General features: G+C 43.9%; 1 protein-coding gene across 1 annotated transcript; it reads left to right on the forward strand.

Annotated features, from left to right (window-relative positions):
• The first annotated feature begins 16,245 nt into the window (after window positions 1–16,245).
• On the forward strand, window positions 16,246–18,255 carry LOC124697053 (63 kDa globulin-like protein). Its single transcript, XM_047229696.1, has 5 exons — window positions 16,246–16,582; window positions 16,845–17,020; window positions 17,127–17,186; window positions 17,251–17,541; window positions 17,620–18,255. The coding sequence occupies exons 1-5, from the start codon at window positions 16,246–16,248 to the stop codon at window positions 18,253–18,255; spliced, it is 1,500 nt and encodes a 499-aa protein (XP_047085652.1).
• Window positions 18,256–20,097: the final 1,842 nt, after the last annotated feature.

Genomic DNA, 20,097 nt, shown 5'->3' on the forward strand with positions numbered 1-20,097 from the left:
ACGCAATGTGTTCATCATCCAACAAGAGTGTAGAGTATGCATTTATCTATTCTGTTATGTGATCAAAGTTGAGAGTGTCCACTAGTGAAAGTCTAATCCCTAGGCCTTGTTCCTAAATACTGCTATCGTTGCTTGTTTACTGTTTTTATTGCGTTACTACTGCTGCGTTACTACTCGCTTGTTTACTCGTCCCGGGCAAAGCACTTTTCTCGGTGCCGTTGCTACTACTTATTCATACCACCTGTATTTCACTATCTCTTCGCCGAACTAGTGCACCTATTAGGTGTGTTGGGGACACAAGAGACTTCTTGCTTTGTGGTTGCGGGGTTGCATGAGAGGGATATCTTTGACCTCTTCCTCCCTGAGTTCGATAAACCTTGGGTGATCCACTTAAGGGAAACTTGCTGCTGTTCTACAAACCTCTGCTCTTGGAGGCCCAACACTGTCTACAAGAATAGAAGCTCCCGTAGACATCGGTGCCGCCACCGCCATTAACCATGCAAGCTACGGTGGCATCCATGGTATTGGATCCATCGAGCCACAACTAGTGACCACCGCATTGGCTAGCACCTTGCCGCCCACCAGAACCGCCGCTTTTGTCGCCAGGGCCCTAGCATTCACGCGCATGGATAGTGGCCATGTATGCCAACGCATCGACCCTTTCTTGGGGGAGTTAGGTGGCGGCCAGCTTGTCCTTCATGTTCACCCTATGCTTGGCCCTCTAATTCGACTCCACAACCCGCTCCTCCAGCGTGAGCTCCTTCTTTGGCTTGGCTGGCGCGTCGAGGTCGGCTGCCTTTCTCGGTCAGCCACACGCACGTGGTGGAACCATCGCTTGGGCGGCGGGAGCCATGGCCGCAGCGTCAGGCACGACGTTGACCACGCCATCCATCATGGAGTCGTCATGAGCTATGATGTCACCATCAAGAGTTGCAGCCTCGATGGATCTAGCTAAGGCATGGGGGCGGAGGCTAGATTAGAGTGGAGGAGTGTGAAGGGCTGCGGGCTCGACAGACACATTTCTCCCCTCGCCTGATATCCGTGCTGCCTTTTCTTTGATATTAGGACTTAAAGGTATTTTTCCTTGTCGGCTACTGATAATCCTCAAGTGCAAGGAATCACCGTAGTACAATTTCATAAGTATTTGAGTGTTGAATCCACAAGGAGATGAAGGTACACCATCTATTCCCTAAGGCCCTATAACCCACTTATATAGGTTTTCATGCAAAGCAATCGATTAGAGTGTGTAATATATGTTTTACTTCTATATAGAAATCGATAAATTGCTGAAAGAAAATACTACAAATAAACTATTGCAAGAAAGTAAAACAAGTGCAGTAAAAGCGAGTAAAGTAGGAGCAAGTGTTTTGGAAAATTATTATTTCATTCAGTTAGTTGTCACAATTACTGAACACATATGGATAGTCTTTTTGTTGTTTCTTCTAGAGATGAGCCATAGATAGGTGCAGCCCTAAACATGTGCAACTACACCCACACTGATTGATCACAAGGCTGTTTCCAAGCAAATAACGGAGTTATTAAAATATTATGTCCAACCACCACTGTAAGTTTCAAGGTGCCCATAATTATTTCCCCTGTTAATTAGCCATGAATTAATATAGCATGCATATTTAAAACTTGGGACATGGTTTCTATTAAGAACTGACTAGCCCTCCTCCTATCATCATGCAAGAGTGACAACCTTATTTATCCCCCAACATATGTGTGCACTCATATATCAGTACATAAGATCATCATAGAAGATAATATATACTTGTATGCAACCAACAAAAAACTATTTCACAATTGCCATAAATAAGTCACTACTCAAACATGGACATGTAGATACAATAGATCATAGGAAAACAATAGATTGCATCACACGTCATGTTTGCTAGGAGATTACAATAGGTAGATGCAGGATGTTGCTGGAGCTGTTGATGATGAACACGCCGAAGGGGGTTGGAGTCCACCGGAGTCCGTTCCGGTTGCAGCCTTCTGGCTATGGAATCGACTGCATCCGAGCAACGAGGTGGAAATGAGGGGTGGTGATGCGGTCCCACCAAGTGGTCGCGCCACCTAGGCCCATTTGGCCCTTAGGCCTCCGTTCGCGAAGTTCCCATGCTCCATGTGCTTCCCTTGATGAAATATTAATTCTCATAAAATCCCAGGTTTGTTTGACTTCATTAAGGTCACTGAAAGATAAAAATAAAAAAAACAAGGTTTTCCTATTGTGCAGAGTTATAACCCAAATAAAAGGATCATTGGTAATCCAATAAAATCAACACAAAACATGAATATAAAAGTGTATACGATGAAAATATATGGGATTATGTATCAATAAATTACAAAGTTCATCTATGCATTTTACGTGCATCAGCTACCTCCCACTAGTACCCGTCACCCTATTGTTTAGTACATTGATTTAATTTCTAGTATCGAATTTGAAATAGCCATAATTGTTAGAATATATATCGGATTAATATTTAGTTTGAATCTATGTATTTCTTTCCATTGTATCTTTTAAACAAGCCTATAAAGGGTTCATTTCGATAAAATTTAAAATTTGAATTTTAAAACACATTGAAATATGATGATACACTATATAACTCAATGAAACAAGGTACAAAAAATTATGTATCCAAATTAGACTATAAGATAATTGTCAAATATCTTTTAACTCTTATAAATCAAGTTTGAAACAGAGTGAAACAAAAAGTGAAATAATTCTTCTACCAAGTTTCATCAAGTATCAACATGCTTCCTTAACTTTCAAAAGAAAATTTTCAAAGTGTCAAAAAGTATTCAGTATTGGTTTCTTTTCGAAGCCACCTTCTATAGGAACCCAAATATTCTAGTACATCACAAATTGCACTTTCGTTTCTAAAACCTGACGCTTTTAAGTTCATTCACTAGATGTAATATTGTAAAGGGAGAGGGAATCTATGTCACACACAAACTATAGAAAAAGAGGTGAGAGAAGGTGGTCCCGTTCATGGGAGAGTTCCATTTCTCACATGTGTTCGAGCAACGTAGACAATGTATCCTCGCTCTGGTGGTGCAATGTAGACAATGTATCATTGTTCTGGTGGTGCATATAGCACCGCCAAACGGCGTGTGGATTCATGTGTCCGATGGATCTCCCAAACTTCGGTTAGTTTTCGTGTTTGTTCGTGTATGTTTAGGTTAGTCTCTCATCAATGTGGATGGTTGATGCTCTGGTGCGCTGGTCCTTCATCGACTTAGCTCGACAACTTCCCATATGTCTGTTATAATAATCTCTACTACGAAAATCATTGTCCGACTCTAGTGAGGGGGGGGGGGGGCTTCCGCCTGCACTATTGATTGTAGTCATCGCTAGGTCGTCCAAAGATCTCTTTGTAACTTTTTATTACTTTTACGCCCCTCCGTACTACTGTTGGTGATTTTTAATAGATCGGTAAAATTTCACAAAAAATAGAATAGTAAATGTATGAAGCTAGCCGGACAAACTAACATTTGGGACATGGTGGTACCTAGTGGCGCCATCCATACCATTTTTTGTCCATATTGCATAACCACAAATAACTTATGGGCATCCTCGAGCTCGCGTTCATTCACACCACCGACGAGTTGTGTGGATTGTTGTGTCGAGGCTGATGGTGTTCCACTACTCCGGCCAGCGAGGTGGGGCCGATGACACATCAAGAAGATGGCGTTCCTCATCGCCGACTACCTGGCTTGCTTTTCCCTTTGACCATGCCTGGCATCCACCTTGGAACCAGCCACGCGACCATGGCATGGCGGCCCAACGAGACCACCTCCGTATCCAGACACCGCCACAAGCTCGTCCCCGCTCATTCCCATTCATGCGCGAGAAGCGCACACAGGTGCAGCCCAGGAGGTCAAAGCAGCGCAACGCCTATAGGTCAGTGGGGAGAAAGACGTGGCGGTGGCGTCTCTAGGTGGCAGAGAGGCTGTGGAGCGTGGACATGCAAGGAACATGACGCGAGGGCGGAGGACATATGAGGTAGGTGATATGTGGGCGGTAGGTGAGGATGGGGAGACAATAGAGGGGGGATAGAGATGGTGACATGTGGGCCTGCCTGTATATGTGGGACAAGAAACCTGTCTCCGGCGCCCCTATCGATCCCGTATATTCGAGCTGCGCAGGGACGCCGTACACAATTTAAAGATAGCCCGATGTCTTCCAAATACCTTTAGGATATCGTTTGGGAACGTGACTGAAGATATTCTTAGTCCAAAACTGATTGGTACATTGAATCCTGTCCAACCCTCTCCTTGGTCCTGCGTTGTTGCCGTGCCTCGCTGGAGGCCGCCGCCGTCGTGCGGACGTGTTGGCCTCCGGTCCTCGCTGGTTTATTTCAGCGGAAGCGGAATAGGGGATGTTAGGAAAAAAAAATTAATCTAACATGTGGGCTTCACTGTTATTGAGGATAGCCCACAATCCTGGTCCGCTTTCCCACGTGACTAAGGTTTGGGATATCATCAGGATTCACAAGTTTGATGTGCCAATCTCAAGAATTGAGAGTTAAGGGTTTTATTTAGCTAACGACTAGTATAAGTTTAAGTATATTTCAAACTTTTTCCAAGCCATGAATGTCCTAACCTTTCAAACTTCCGCCATCCATATGGCCAGTGCCACGCCGGCGGCAATCAATATACTAAAACACCATGGGCCATGAGGGTGAACGTGTAGGTATGATGCTATTGGGCTAATTGGTTTGGGCTTGGGCCATTATTTACGTAGATCACTTGCAAAAGATTATAGGAGTACCTCACTTGGAAATACCCAATTACACCTGGGTGTACATGCACCCTATATTGAAAGTTCTAAAAAATGCTATTTCAAAATTTCGATTTTTTTTCTGGAAAGAATGCACGTATGCAGATAGTATGTAGATATTATATTGATATTTGTGCAGATTTTGGGACAAAAAGTTGACCATATGTGACCTACACAAAAATGTGAAACTGCAATTCCCTATTTCTGTGAATAATACCTCACCAATCATTATAGTGTTATTTGAATATATTTTTATTTTCATGTAGGTTACATATAATTGTATTTTTTCGTGCAGACTTGCACAAGTAAGTATCAACATAATATGTACGTGATTTTTTCTTAACTTTTAAGTACTAGCTTTTTTCAATTTTTAAAAAACTGGGTGCACATGCACCCCGTTCACATCCTCCCCCTACTACCTCACCTTTGCTAATGGACGGATATTAATCAGTACCACACTACATGTACGGAACTACGGATATATAGTTACGTTGAACCTCAATTAGCAGCAATAGTCGACTGGCAGGCTAGCAGCACAATCCACTGAACCAGCACCGCCGTTCTGCACCGCGAGCAGCGAGCACGCCACGACAGGCGACAGCCACGCTGGAGCGCACCGTGCCGAAGGCCGGATAAGCATTGCCGCGAGACGTGGCGACCCGCCTCCCCCCTGCCACGCAGCTTCCCTCCACGTAGCCGCGCCACCGCGCCACGTACAGCAGCTCGCGAGCTACAAATGCGGTGGCTGAAGCTCCACTCCCAGCACCAGAGCTAGCAACGAGTAAATCATGGCGATCAAAGCAAGCATCCCACTCCTCTTCCTCCTCGCAGCAGGTCTCCTCTTCGCAGCGGCCGTCGGGACCTCCAGGGAGCACTACTACACGGTAGGGATTTAGGGGCACTTTGCCCTGGGGCACTTTTCAAAGTGCCCCTAAATACCCCCTTTTAGAGGCACTTTTGCCAAAATGCCTCTAATACCCTACCTATTGGGGCAGTTTTGAGAAGTGTCCCAATAGGTATACACCTATTGGGGCATTTTTAAGAAGTGCCCCAATAGGTGTACACCTATTGGGGCAGTTTTGAGAAGTGCCCCAATAGATGTACACCTATTGGGGCAGTTTTGAGAAGTGCCCCAATAGGTATACACCTATTGGGGCAGTTTGGAGAAGTGCCCCAATTGGTATACACCTATTGGGGCAGTTTGACTAGTGCCCCAATTGGTATACACCTATTGGGGCAGTTTCAAAAAGTGCCCCAATTGCTATATACCTATTGGGGCAGTTTGACTAGTGCCCCAATTGCTATACACCTATTGGGGCAGTTTGACTAGTGCCCCAATTGTTATACACCTATTGGGGCAGTAACAAGTTTAACCTGAACAAGTTTACTTGATAATCTGAACTAGCTAGTTGCCCCCACTAGTTGATGATCTCAACAAAGTTGAGACTTATGTACTCCTGCACAGTTGAATCAACTCCATTCATCTCATATGCTTTACAATAGTATTGCTAAAAAAGGAAAGGTGAGATGAGCAAATTCATTCGTATCTTGCAGTTCCAAATGAACATACTATAATATCAACACAAGAAATAAATGGAAAGCTGCAAAATAGTTCTCTGTATTCTAGTTATATGAATCGACTATGTCTGATAGGTGACCTTGGTCTATCATAATAGTGAGTTATGTCACCAATCAGGGGCAGAAAAAGGGCATTCCGGTATTATTTCTTCCAATGAATAAAACTTTAGGACAAACAACTTTGTGTTTCTACAAAAGGAGAGTAATATATTGTGCACATGAGTAGCTGAGCCGAGCACTTGCCGAATATTTATAACTGCAAGTAAATACAAGAAAAATGGACTCTGTCGGTTGATGGCGTGTATTTCACACGTTCGTTGGGCAACCCCAAGAGGAAGGTATGATGCGCACAGCAGCAAGTTTTCCCTCAGAAAGAAACCAAGGTTTATCGAACCAGGAGGAGCCAAGAAGCACGTTGAAGGTTGATGGCGGCGGGATGTAGTGCGGCGCAACACCAGAGATTCCGGCGCCAACGTGGAACCTGCACAACACAACCAAAGTACTTTGCCCCAACGAAACAGTGAGGTTGTCAATCTCACCGGCTTGCTGTAACAAAGGACTAACCGTATTGTGTGGAAGATGATTGTTTGCAGAGAAAATAGTAAAAACAAGTATTGCGGCAGATTTGTATTTCAGTATTAAAAGAATGGACCGGGGTCCACAGTTCACTAGAGGTGTCTCTCCCATAAGATAAAAGCATGTTGGGTGAACAAATTACAGTCGGGCAATTGACAAATAGAGAGGGCATAACAATGCACATACATGACATGATAAGTATAGTGAGATTTAATTGGGCATTACGACAAAGTACATAGACCGCCATCCAACCGCATCTATGCCTAAAAATTCCACCTTCGAGTTATCATCCGAACCCCCTCCAGTATTAAGTTGCTAACAACGGACAATTGCATTAAGTATGGTGCGTAATGTAATCAACAACTACATCCTCGGACATAGCGCCAATGTTTTATCCCTAGTGGCAACAGACACAACACAACCTTAGAACTTTACATCACCTGTCCCGAGTGTCAATGCGGGCATGAACCCACTATCGAGCATAAATACTCCCTCTTGGAGTTAAAAGCAAAAACTTGGCCAGAGCCTCTACTAGTAACGGAGAGCATGCAAGATCATAAACAACACATATGTAATAACTTGATAATTAACATAACATGGTATTCTCTATCCATCGGATCCCGACAAACACAACATAGAGTATTACGGATAGATGATCTTGATCATGTTAGGCAGCTCACAAGATCCAACAATGAAGCACAATGAGGAGAAGACAACCATCTAGCTACTGCTATGGACCCATAGTCCGGGGGTGAACTACTCACTCATCACTCCGGAGGCGACCATGGCGGTGTAGAGTCCTCCGGGAGATGAATCCCCTCTCCGGCAGGGTGCCGGAGGAGATCTCCAGAATCCCCCGAGATGGGATCGGCGGCGGCGGCGTCTCAGTAAGGTTTTCCGTATCGTGGTTTTTCGTTTCAGGGTTTTCGCGACGGAGGCTTTATATAGGCGAAGAGGCGGCGCAGGAGGGTCGAAGGGGTGGCCACACCATAGGCTGGCGCGGCCAGGGCCCAGGCCGCGCCACCCTATCATCTGGGGCCCACAGGGCCCCTCCGGCGGCTCTCGGGTGTTCTGGATGCTTCCGGTGAAAATAGGAACCCGAGTCTTGATTTCGTCCGATTCCGAGAATATTTCGTTACTAGGATTTCGAAAACCAAAAACAGCGAGAAAACGGAACCGGCACTTCGGCATCTTGTTAATAGGTTAGTTCCAGAAAATGCACGAATATGACATAAAGTGTGCATAAAACATGTAGGTATCATCAATAATATGGCATAGAACATAAGAAATTATCGATACGTCGGAGACGTATCATCGGTTACGCCGCCAGGAGATCCAGCGCCAATGGCCTCGACCCCTCGCCGCCTTTCCCTGTCACTACAACCTACTTGGATGGGGCAAACAAGTTCTAATGCATGAGTACTGGATTGAGGATGCGAGACTGGGAGGGCGGGGATGCGTGGAGGAGTGGGAGGAGCTGGGAGGATGATGCACCTGTGGAGAGACGATGGAGGGGCTGCTGCGCCCGGGAAGGGATGGAGCAGCGGCGGCGGTGTGCCATCGGGAGGGGGAGATGTTGCGTGTGAAGGAGACATAGTGTGCGAGAGGAGAGTTATCGCATATTACGACCAATAAAAACTAGTAACCCTTTCCGTGAGGTGTCTATCGTGGAGGGCTCTGGAGTAGGGCAAACATACACGCACTTGCTTGTTCTCAATATGGCTTCTACTATTTTATGAGAACAAGAATATTTATTTAGTTGCTAATTATAGATCTATGAGTGAATGTTAAGTTCATATGATCGCATTTCACAATTCCTAGGATTTTAGAGTTTCACAAAAAATAATGGAGTTAGGGTTTTATTCCTAATAGAATTAGGGTTGCATTTGGAATTATGGAATTAGGATTTCCTATTTGTTATATAATAAATTGATGAGCAAATTGAATTCGAGTAAATCCTAAGTTCAAGTTATTATTGAGTCAGGCATTTATAATATTTTTTATCATTTAAAATAAATGATAAATAAGGTAAATGCAATTAAGGGTTTTAAATAGTAGTTGAAATAAGGGTATATCTTTTAATTCTTTTCTAGGTTTTGAAATTATATGTAGAAGTAATGACCAATTAGGGTTTACATATGATTAAACATAACCACAAAGAAAAAATTGTTGTATTATATGAAATTTTAATACAAAGCTATATTTACTTTCTTGATGTGAAAAATAGAAACAAGAAAATTATATTTTTAGTATTTAGGTCTTAATAGTTTAAGATTTAAAATTTGTCTTCTAAAATTTAGAGGAAAATTCATATTATTGGTCTTTTGATTTTAAAGTATTTGTTTTCTATTATTGTTTATTATAGAGTTCATTTGCTGATACTCACTTTTATTTATTGGTTGTGTGTTTTTTTAAAACAACTTAAATGTTTAAAAGCTTTGTCCTAAAAAAAAATATACCAAATGGTCCGTTGGGCTGGCCCAATGGCCTGGCCAACCAGGCCCGGCCCAACCTGGTCCGACCGAGTCGGTCCGGCTCACTCTCGTCGCCCTCTCCTCCTCTCGTTGAGCTCTCCATGGCCTAGCCGCGCCGCCGCTCTCTCCTGGCCGCCTTCGGCGCCGGCGAGATGGGGCTTTCGTCCGCCTCCGGCGCCGGCGAGATGGGGCTTTCGTCCGCCTCGATGAGCTCGTATCCTTCCCCAACTCGATTTGGTTTTCCAGCTCTACCTCGTCCGCCCCCAAACCTAGAAACCCTAGCGGCCGCACCGTCATCCTCTCTCGAGTTCCCGATGTGCTAGGGTTTCTGGCAGGCGGCCGCCATCGAGCTCCGGCGATGGCTTTCATCCGTCGGACCTCCGCCTCGCGAGGCCATCCCACCCGTCCGCACCACGCCGTGGCTCCACCGGCATGGATGCCCTGCTCGGGCAGCCGCCGCTGCGTCGTCGGTGGCGGATGCGGCCATAGGGGGCTATGGGGGCGCGCGCGGTGGAGTCGCGGGCGTACATGTCCAGGTCGTGGAGGCCAACGTCGCCCGCTTCCGCATCGCCACCCCATCGACCAGGACCCCCGCATCGACGCGCGGATCGCGGCGCGGCCGCCCCGCTCGTCGCCGCAACCAAGGCTATGGGCGGTCCCTCCCACCGACGCCAAAGACGTCTCCTCCACCATCATCTTCTCCGCCCATCCCACCGACGCGCTCACCGTTTCCACTCACTCCAAAGTCGCGAAGGTGAGCGAGGTACGTGGATCGATCTCCGACTTGTCCTGCTCCTCGATTTCCGATTAGTTGGTCTTTGTCCCTTTCCATGGAAACTGTTGCTCACTAAGTGTTTGTGCTGTTGCCTAGCTGAGCCATTGCTTTATATTTTTGTTCTAATAATGTCATCGCAGAGCCGCCCTTGTTTGCTGCTAGGAGGAGACTGGTTATGGGAATACGATGACTATAGCATGCCCCTTTCTAGTTAGAATTTTGGTCTACTCATGATCTCCATTTAACATGCCTCTTTTCTTGGTGGTATCGAGTTAGTGTTGGAGTTGTGTAGTATTACATACACCTTTGCATAGCCAAGGACTACACAACTCCGAGTGCAATGGAGTTTTTAGTAATCGCATAGGCACATATGTTTGTCATTTGTGATGCTTCGATAGGTCGGACATTCATTTAGTAAACACAATTTGTGCTTAATGGCTTCCATGCTTTGCATATTCCTTGCAAATAACACAATGTGTCATGCTTTTTTTGGTTTAACTATTGTAGTTGAACCCGGAGAATACGGTTGGTTAACGACGCTGGCCAGCACGGACGTGCGCGTGCTCGTTACGCCCACCATTGACCTTGGCATGATCCTCACATGTATGCACGGTAAGCTCCGCAGCAAGGCATCAATACCCCCAAGTCCTCCTTTACTAGACCTTGGCATATGATTTTTATCAAGAGTAATCTTTGTGCCTCCCTTAGGTAGTTCTATTCTATAATTTCTGTTTTTCCAGATGGAGCCTAGCTAATGTACTCTTATGCTATTACTCAAACAAATAGATCTTTGTCGGTTAACGGTTTCGGATCATTCCGATAATCAGTATTATCCTTTTCAAAATGGAATGAGTATGAAATTTGGATACTACAAATTTGTGTTTTCTAATCCGTGCTTTTTTTATTTGTTCTGAAATGTTTGTCATGAACCCAGTTCTGTGAGTTGTAATCCTATTTAGAGAATACTACCATTACTATATTCTGTTGTGAACCCTCTTCAACCGATCGCCAGTAGTCTAGCTAGGTACTTGCAAAAATTAATACTCCACGCCCCGCTTTACTTCGCTGTGGCGCTATTCTGGTTCTTTATTTTGTATCTGCAAACTCTTTTTTTAAATGTTTTTAGCCAGCGGCCTCCTATTATTTCTTGCCATTTCCTATCTTTTTTTTTTTGTTTAGCTGCAAACTTTAGCCTGATTGGTGTTGTTTGTTCTTTCTTGCCATGGCTATCACCTGTCATAGGATGTAAAAATTACCTCGTTAGAGCATAGAGCCATAGACTATGTCCTGTTTGTTGCCTGCTAAGATTAGTTGCCCTTGCAATTTTTAATTTTGGCCTTCAGTAGTCACAGTTGTTTGTATTGACATGTCTCATTGACTGAACGATGCATTGGTCTGTAGTGTATAACTGAGTAGCTAGGCAATTAATACTATTTAGAACCAGTTTTCCTTGTAGCTAGACTCGGTCATTTATAGCCTTATGAAGGTATAGATATGATATGTGCTAATATATTTAGACCTGTAGGTATGCGTGTACCAAAGAGAAATTGTGATCTACAATATATTAGCATGAAGGTATGTGTGTACCAGTAGTCAACCATGTCTATAGCTCCTTGTCAGGCATGGTTGCGGCAAAATAAAAAAGGATGCTAAAGCACACGCAGCTTCCATGTTGGCCATGGACCTTGTGGTATACTATTCATCGTCCACTTCTGTACCTCATTTATGGATATCCACCGCATCAACTCAAGAGAACCTTGTCCTTGAGAAGCATTGTTATAGATTATAGGGAGTTACGCTGCATAATTTTCTTATTTAATATTCATATATTTTGGTCATACTCTTGCATATAATTTCTGCTCATTTTCCTTCATGCAGTAAATGCATAGACCACATAAAGTGATCCCATGTTAGGTGACATTTAAATAATCTGATATGTTGTTGCCGTTGGGTTGTCGTTATTTCTTTGTCTGCTATGCCTGCATTTCTTTTATTTCCAAAACCTAGATCCGAGTTCCGAAGTAGCTTAAATTAGGAGCCTAACCTTGCTTTCTCATGGTTATATTGTTCATCGGTTTCTACTTTATATTTTTGTATTCTCATATGATTTTTGTTCCTACAGGTGGGTCTTATGTTTTTTTAAAGAATAAGACTTCCAGGATCAAAGACCACCAAGGTGTTTCTAGTTCTTCCGCCATTATTTATTCGTGGCTACCAGTTTTTACATTTCTGAAGAAGAGAAAATGCACTGATTTGAACATGGTACAATAGTGTCTGCAACATGCATATATCATGTATATAAGCTCACTAACATTGATCTAAGAACTTATATTGTGTACGAGAAGTATCCAGAATAATAAATTAAATGTGAGTTCTTAGTTGTATGCTAGATAATATATCTAATACCTTTTCTTATTTCTTCATCTTTCGTGAAAGTGACTAAAATATATGTAATAATATTTAGTGTTAAGATGTGTGGCACTTTCTACACACTGTCTGGTTATGGTCTTGCCAGATTTATTAACCGATGGGTTGTCAGTTATTTATCAAAAGTTAGCTTACTTAAAAGGTAATCTGCATTTAATCTAGACCTGAAGTAATACTTTGGTTTTTACTGGACATGTTATTCCTGAGAGACTAGAAACAACCGAGGAGGGTAAAGAGTACTTGGAAAATGATTTGCAAAAGGATTTTGTTCTTGCTGCCAAAACAATGGCATCATTTTCTCATTGGGTTTTTGATCACGCATTCGATAGCTGTTTCTCAAGGGCAAGGTGATGAAGCCGAAGCCATAAGTATGACATTTTAACTGTTCAAAAGCGTAACTTTTGATCTTGGACATGCATGCCAACATGTAAAAATGTTGTTGGAAAACAACGAAGAGCTCGCATGAGTTATATAAACAGGCTCTACTAGATCTGCAAGATCAGTTTGCCTATGAACAATGTTCCTCTTAGCCGTTTCCTTGCCTTGCTATCTTGACCATATTGAATTTAACCGTACTACCTTATAGTGATTATCTATGATTACCGCAATTTAAAGTTGCGAACATACTGAACCTGCTATTGTAATCTGTATGTCATGTGTGTTGTCACCTATAACACAACGAAAATTACTGTGACTACATATTTATATATTGTGTCGGTTAACTCATCTTTCAAAATGTTTACTCCTCACAAATTGCACGCAATATTTAGTGCATCTTAGCTAAATTATTTTTGTAAGTGTTTATTCGTTTTAAATTTTCATGCTTGTTGTGAGTGACCTGCCCTGTTTGTTGCTATGTTGCAACATCGTAGTACAGTACCAATTATTTGTATGACATGTGTGACCATGGCTAATTCCTGTGATTTGTGGATGCAGTTGTATTCAAGATTCACCATCCCTTGCTTGGAAGAGCTTCTGATCACAGTGCCCTCGCCTCTCAATGCTGACCAAAAGCTGAATACTCTTGAATCGCTTGTGAAGTACAGTGTCAACCTGCAGTCAATGGTCATCAGGATCTCACAGATGAAGAATTGCCATGAAGTACACAAACTACAACAAGGTGTGGATTGAATAAAAGGAGATGCCGTGTGATTTATTAGTCAATAAAACGTGAGCTTTCATAGATGCTAATGTTGTTTATTTTTGCAGGAGAGCAAGGCGGCTGTTGCCCTGAAGGTTCACTGGGATAAATAGCAAGATGAGGATGACAGTGCTAACAAAGGTAGACTACACTCTTTGTTTTCTCTAAGATTTATTTCAGGAACGTCGCCTTTTCCAGTCTTCATAATTCAGGGCTTAAATTTGACTAGTGCTTTGCTGATATTATTGAGGATGAACATCGTTAGCAAGGCTGTTAAGGGGAGGGTTGGATGCAAAAAGTATCATAGATGAGCTTGGTTTACCGAAATGCCCAGGAACAAGTTACTGACCGCATCAGCTTGAGGTTTACTGATATAGAGGCACTAGATATAGCTATGATATTAGTCCAGTTGATTTGCATTGTAATTTTGTTACTCTTATACGTTCTTTCTCTGAAACTGACGAACAAACTATTCTAGCGTTGTTACCTCAGGTTCATGGCTTTACTTTCATGTTGTTACCTCAGGTTCATCGCTTTACTGTCATGTTGTTACCTCAGGTTCATCGCTTTACTTTCATGATTTATGAACCAGCTACTCTTTGCAGTGTTGCCAACTCTTCTGGCTAGGCGAAGGTGAACTCAGTTATCATGGGCCTCGAGGTAGCAGGCGCGTGGGCACCTGAAGTTCAGGTATCTTTACTTACATTTTTGTTCTACTTCTAATTCAGCTCATAAAGCTTCAGATTTTCTCAGTATCAGTTACGAAGTAAGTTGCGTGTAACCACATTTAAACTAAATCTGATAAGGAAATCTGATAATGTAAAAGTTTTATAGATCCTTGCTTGCTTGCTTGCTGCAAAGAATTAATTTCATGTGGAGTGGAACTAGAGAGATTCCTAAGATTCAGTGGAATCCCAAGTCTTTCGTTCACTTTACTCAAATCCATCGATCATAAGGTACATATACCTAGCAGGCACATCAAAGGTTCAGAGATTGCCACCGCCAAAAAGAAAAAAAAAAGGTTCAGAGATTCACTTACACAGACATGGCACACGCAGATACTTGTGGTATGTAGCTAGAAAGCCGTCGATCATAATCAGCAGCTAATACATTTTTTGCTTTTGTCTAGCTTAATACTTGGTTCATGTAAAATTCAGATGCTCTGACCTATTATCTCGAACACAACTTAGATGAACAGGGTGTAAAGCAAGTGAGAGTACAGCATGAGTTGAGACATCCTTGTCCATGGCAGGCAGGAATGGAAAACACACACCACCAGTTCAGTCCATGCCCATGGCACAACACAACACCAATCCACCATGCTAGCCTGTTAGCATTTAGGGTAAGTTTTGTTTGAGATCTGGCGTTCGTGCCTGGGAAGAAGTGGAGCCTGGCCTGGGCCAGCAAATTTTTGCCAGGTCGCCATCCAAACAAGCTGTTAGTCTTCAGTTACTGCATCAGTTTGCAATTAGTGGCAGATGTTTTTCATCCTTTTAGCCCATGACATCTAGCAAGAAATTCCGTCTTGTACCAATATTTGTCAATTAGTGTGTGTTCTTTTCATGATTACGATGATCTATATCTCAATTGCAGATAAAGTGCATTCCTGGAATATCTATGAAGGATATCAAAGTGAAGGAGTAAAACTCAGAAATAATGGTCATCAAGAATGGGCTGAGTTGCAATGCACCTGGTAGAGGCTGGACATCAAGAATGGGCGACAGAGATACATCCGTACGGGCCAAGATGGATTTTCATTAAGTTATAGTTGTGCATGGGCCGAGTCAAGTAAATCGGGCCGGAGGGAGTATATATGTATTACAGGATTGAATACTTTTCTGGTACATTTGTATATTTGAATTATGTGCATACATTGCTGTTTATATTTGCATGTATTGTTAGATTGAAGCATTTTCCTAGATTTGCCTCTAATTGTGTTTTGTGGCATTTCTTAGAGTTGCGGCTAAGTGTCCCTAAAAGCTTTTTGGGCGGTTCTCAAACTGCCCCTAAAAACCTTTAGAGGCACATCTCAAACTACCCCTAAAAACCTTTAGAGGCAAATCTCAAAGTGCCTCTAAGAACCTTTAGAGGCAAATCTCAAAGTGCCTCTAAAAACCTTTAGAGGCAAAATTTAAACTGCTCCTAAAAACTTTTAGAGGCAAATCTCAAAGTGCCCCTAAAAACCTTTAGAGGTAAAATTCAAACTGCCCCAAAAAACCTTTAGAGGCAAATCTCAAAGTGCCCCTAAAAACCTTTAGAGGCAAATCTCAAAGTGCCCATAAAAACCTTTAGAGACACTTTTCAAACTGCCCCTAAAAACCTTTAGAGGCACTTTTCAAACTGCCCCTAAATGTATTTGGGGCATTTCATTCAAAGTGCCCCAAATACATTTAGGGACACAAGCATCCGGGGCACTTTTCATAGTGCCCCTAAAAGTAATTAGGGGCACTTTGGCTATCTATTGGGGCACTTTGAAGTGCCCCTAAATATGGACCGTACAGTAGTGGAGGAGGAGGGCAGGCGCGGCGAGCAATGGGAGCAGCATCATGGGAGGGAGGAGCAGGGCCGCGGCCGTCGCGGCGACCGCGAACATGAGGGGCAGCAGGAGCAGGACAGTCGCCGTTCGTACGTGTTCGGCCCGCGCAGCTTCCGGAGCATCCTCCAGAGCGACCATGGTTTCATCAAGGCCCTTCGCCCGTTCAACGAGGAGTCCAGGCTCCTCCGGGGCATCAAGAACTACCGCCTCGCCTTCTTGGAGGCCGACCCTCGCTCCTTCGTCGGGCCGGGGTACACCGACGCCGACGGCATCGGCTACGTCGCTCAAGGTATATGCCTGCACGGTTGACGCACGCACGGCACCGTCATATGTTTTGGGAGTATTAATTTTTAGTCACTTAAAAAGTGTAACCACACTTTAAAGAAAGTGCAACTCAGTCTAATCTTACATTAGTTCTGATAAAAAAGTGCAATTACACTTTTTTACAGAAAAATGCAACTCAAACACTCTTTTAAGTGATTTGGACTTAAGAAAACTGAGACATAGCAAAACCGTATGTTTTATTCATCTTGCACGAGTGACTTCTGCAGGCGAGGGAGTGCTGACGTTGATCGAGAACGGCGAGAGGAGGTCCTATACCGTCCGTCAGGGTGATGCCTTCGTGGCGCCGGCCGGATCGATCATGCACCTGGCCAACACCGACGGCCGGAGAAAGCTGATCGTCGCCAAGATTCTCCACACCATCTCCGTGCCTGGCAAGTTCCAGGTAGAACTCACTAACTCCATCGTAACCATAATCAGTGTCATTGTTTTAGTTCAAATTTGAACATGTGCATACACTGACACGTGGATATATACACTGTGGCATGCAGAACTTCGACCTGTCGGTCGTCTCAAGCTTGAGCAAACGCGTCCAGAGAGCTGCTTTCAAGGTATACACAAATCGTGTCTCCGCAAATTGGTTTAGCAGAGAAGTGACGATGCGTCGATGGACAGACTTCAGAGGAGCGGCTGGAGAAGCTGTTCGGGAGGCAGGGGAAGAAGGGGTTCATCATCCGCGCGTCCGAGGAGCAGGTCCGGGAGCTGCGTCGCCAGGCGTCTGAGGGCGGCCAGAGCCACCACTGGCCTCTCCCCCCGTTCGGCGGCGAGTCGCGCGGCACCTACAACCTCCTGCAGCAGAGGCCCACCGTCGCCAACCGCCATGGCCGCCTCTACGAGGCCGACGCCCGCATCTTCCAAGCCCTCGGCGACCATGACATCCGTGTCGCCTTCGCCAACATCACCGCGGTGCGCGACGCTTCCATTATGCTCGAAACTGAAACTGTCACTTCGTTACTGAAACTGCTTGCATGTCTTGATCGGCAGGGCTCCATGACCGCGCCGTACTACAACACGCAGTCCGTGAAGATCGCCTTGGTGCTGGAAGGCGAGGGCGAGGTGGAGATCGTGTGCCCGCACCTGTCGCAGGACAGCGAGCGCCACCAACAAGGCCAGAGGAGCGAGCGCCACCAACAAGGTCAGACGGGCCGCGAGGAAGAAGAAGACGACGAGCGCGAGCAACAACACCAGCATCAAGGACGCGGCAGCGGGTCAGAGTCGGAGGAGCAGCAGCAGCAGGAGAAGTACGAGACGATCCGCGCGCGCGTGTCCCGCGGCTCGGCGTTCGTGGTGCCCCCCGGCCACCCCGTCGTGGAGATCTCGTCATCCCGTGGCAGAAGCAACCTTCAGGTCGTGTGCTTCGAGATCAACGCCCAAAAGAACGAGAGGGTGTGGCTCGCCGGGAAGAACAACGTGCTCGGGAAGCTGGACAGGCCCGCCCAGGAGCTGACGTTCGACGCGCCAGCGAGGGAGATTGACGCGGTGCTCGACGCGCAGCAAGACGAGGGCTTCTTCGCCGGACCAGAGCAGCAGCAGGGGCAGGGGGAGGAAGAATGGCGCCACCGCGGTCGCGGCGAGGAGGCCGTGGAGAGCTTCCTGAGGATGGCAACCGGTGCTTTCTGAAGCTGCAAGACAGGTGACATTGTGACAGTGAGTGAGTGAGCGGGAGCACGAGCAGTTTAATAAGAGTTTTTTTTAAAGTGAGTTTAATAAGAGGTGGACTTGTATGTATGTCTACGCGGGAGTAGAATAAATAAGAGAGTTAATACACCCGCCATATACTATCTTCGTTTTCGATGTGTACTTTCATGGGAAAGTCATTTCGGCTGTTCGGCGCACCTGTTTTGCTTACCAGTGGCGCATCTAAGACGCCACTGGTAACAGCTATCAGTGGCGCACATCGCAAAGCGTCACTAGTAAGCTTATATAGCAGTGGCGCACTAGTAGACACATGTAATACATTTAGAATTATACCAAATACAGAATTATACAAAAATTACGAAGTCCGGATTTTTGAAGATATGAAATCGCTATTTTAAAATCTACATTTTTATTTCTATGTCGTTTGAAATATAAAATGTTTGACATTTATATTTACAACTAGCTACTTTTAAAATCACATTTTTTTATAACATGTTAATGTAATTTTCGAATTTTTAACACGCTTGTTGTACAAGATCTCAGGAGTCCAAAATCTCTGCTTGAAATTTTCTAGGCAAAATTGTTGTTTCGAAAGTGATTGGTACATCTAATCGTGTTTAAGTTTAAAAGAAGGGCCAATGTGGGCATCTGTCACATCCCGATATTTTTTTTAGAATGTAAAATAAAAATAAATTTAATACTTGATTGTTTGAACTTGATTGGAAATTCACAAGGAATTAAAACTTTTGAAATTATTTAGAAGTATTTTCCAAAATAAGGTTGCAAAGATTTTTGGTTTTAAAGTATTTTCAAAACTAAACATATCTTGGTCTTCAAGGTTTTCAAATCCTTAATCGATTTGTATTTGAGAAAACAGTACCTTAGAAAAGTTTTCATAAATTATTGTTTTTAAAAGATTTGCCAACAACTCTATTTTGTTCGGAGGTTTTGAAACTTATAAAATATTTTATTTGAGAAAACACTAAACCCTAAAAAGGCAATTTAGTCACATAAATATGTATATCAAATTTTGGTTTTACAAAGTGTATAAATTGTCCCAAATTTAGTCTCATATTGAAATATTTTTCATAATGAATCCAATGGTACCTTATTTGCATTTTTTCGATTTTTTTGAGCCTCCAAACATGTATTTTTCAATTTCTCAAAAAAATAGACAAAGAGCGGCCAGGCCGAACGGCCCACCCGGCCGAAACGGCCCAGCTCGCCCCGACCCGGTGCCGTCCCCGACCTGCCAGCCCAGCTCGCCCCAGCGCCCAGGCCGCTTCCCCAGCCCACATCGCGCGGCGCCAGCGGCCAGCAGCCGCCGCACCCAGCGCCTGGCCCCGTTTTTTCCTTTTGTTTTTAGTCCCACACCGCCATCTTAAGTAGAATTTCCCCCGCTCTTAGCTTATAAAAGAGACCCTTAGGAGCAGAAATGGTGAATGGAACCTGGGTGCGCGCGCATCCATTTACAAAAAGTTTAAGAAAATGCTATTTCAAAGTTTCAAAAAAATGTGAAGTAAATTTTTGCATGTATATATTATGTTGATACTTACTCGTATGTGTTTTCACGGAAAAATACCATTGTGTGTGACCTACACAAAAATGACAAAATGCAAATTCCTATTCCTATTCCTATGAATAGTACAAATTCTTGTTCACTATTCTCATTCGGACATTTTGTCATTTTTATGCAGACCACACATAATGGTATTTTTTCGTGAAAACTCACACGAGTAAATATCAACATAATATGTACATGCAAAATTTTACTTCATATTTTTTTGAAACTTTTAAATAGCATTCTTTTGAATTTTTCGTAAA

This window comes from Lolium rigidum, chromosome 3 (genome assembly GCF_022539505.1).
Source record: "Lolium rigidum isolate FL_2022 chromosome 3, APGP_CSIRO_Lrig_0.1, whole genome shotgun sequence".
NCBI lineage: Eukaryota > Viridiplantae > Streptophyta > Magnoliopsida > Poales > Poaceae > Lolium > Lolium rigidum.

Bases quoted from the DNA above. Each gene is read 5' to 3' on its own strand.
- LOC124697053 (XM_047229696.1), top strand. From the start codon at position 16,246: ATGGACCGTACAGTAGTGGAGGAGGAGGGCAGGCGCGGCGAGCAATGG. The intron at 17,021-17,126 runs GTAGAACTCACT...TGTGGCATGCAG, and splicing joins CCGTGCCTGGCAAGTTCCAG to AACTTCGACCTGTCGGTCGT. The intron at 17,542-17,619 runs GTGCGCGACGCT...CTTGATCGGCAG, and splicing joins CCTTCGCCAACATCACCGCG to GGCTCCATGACCGCGCCGTA.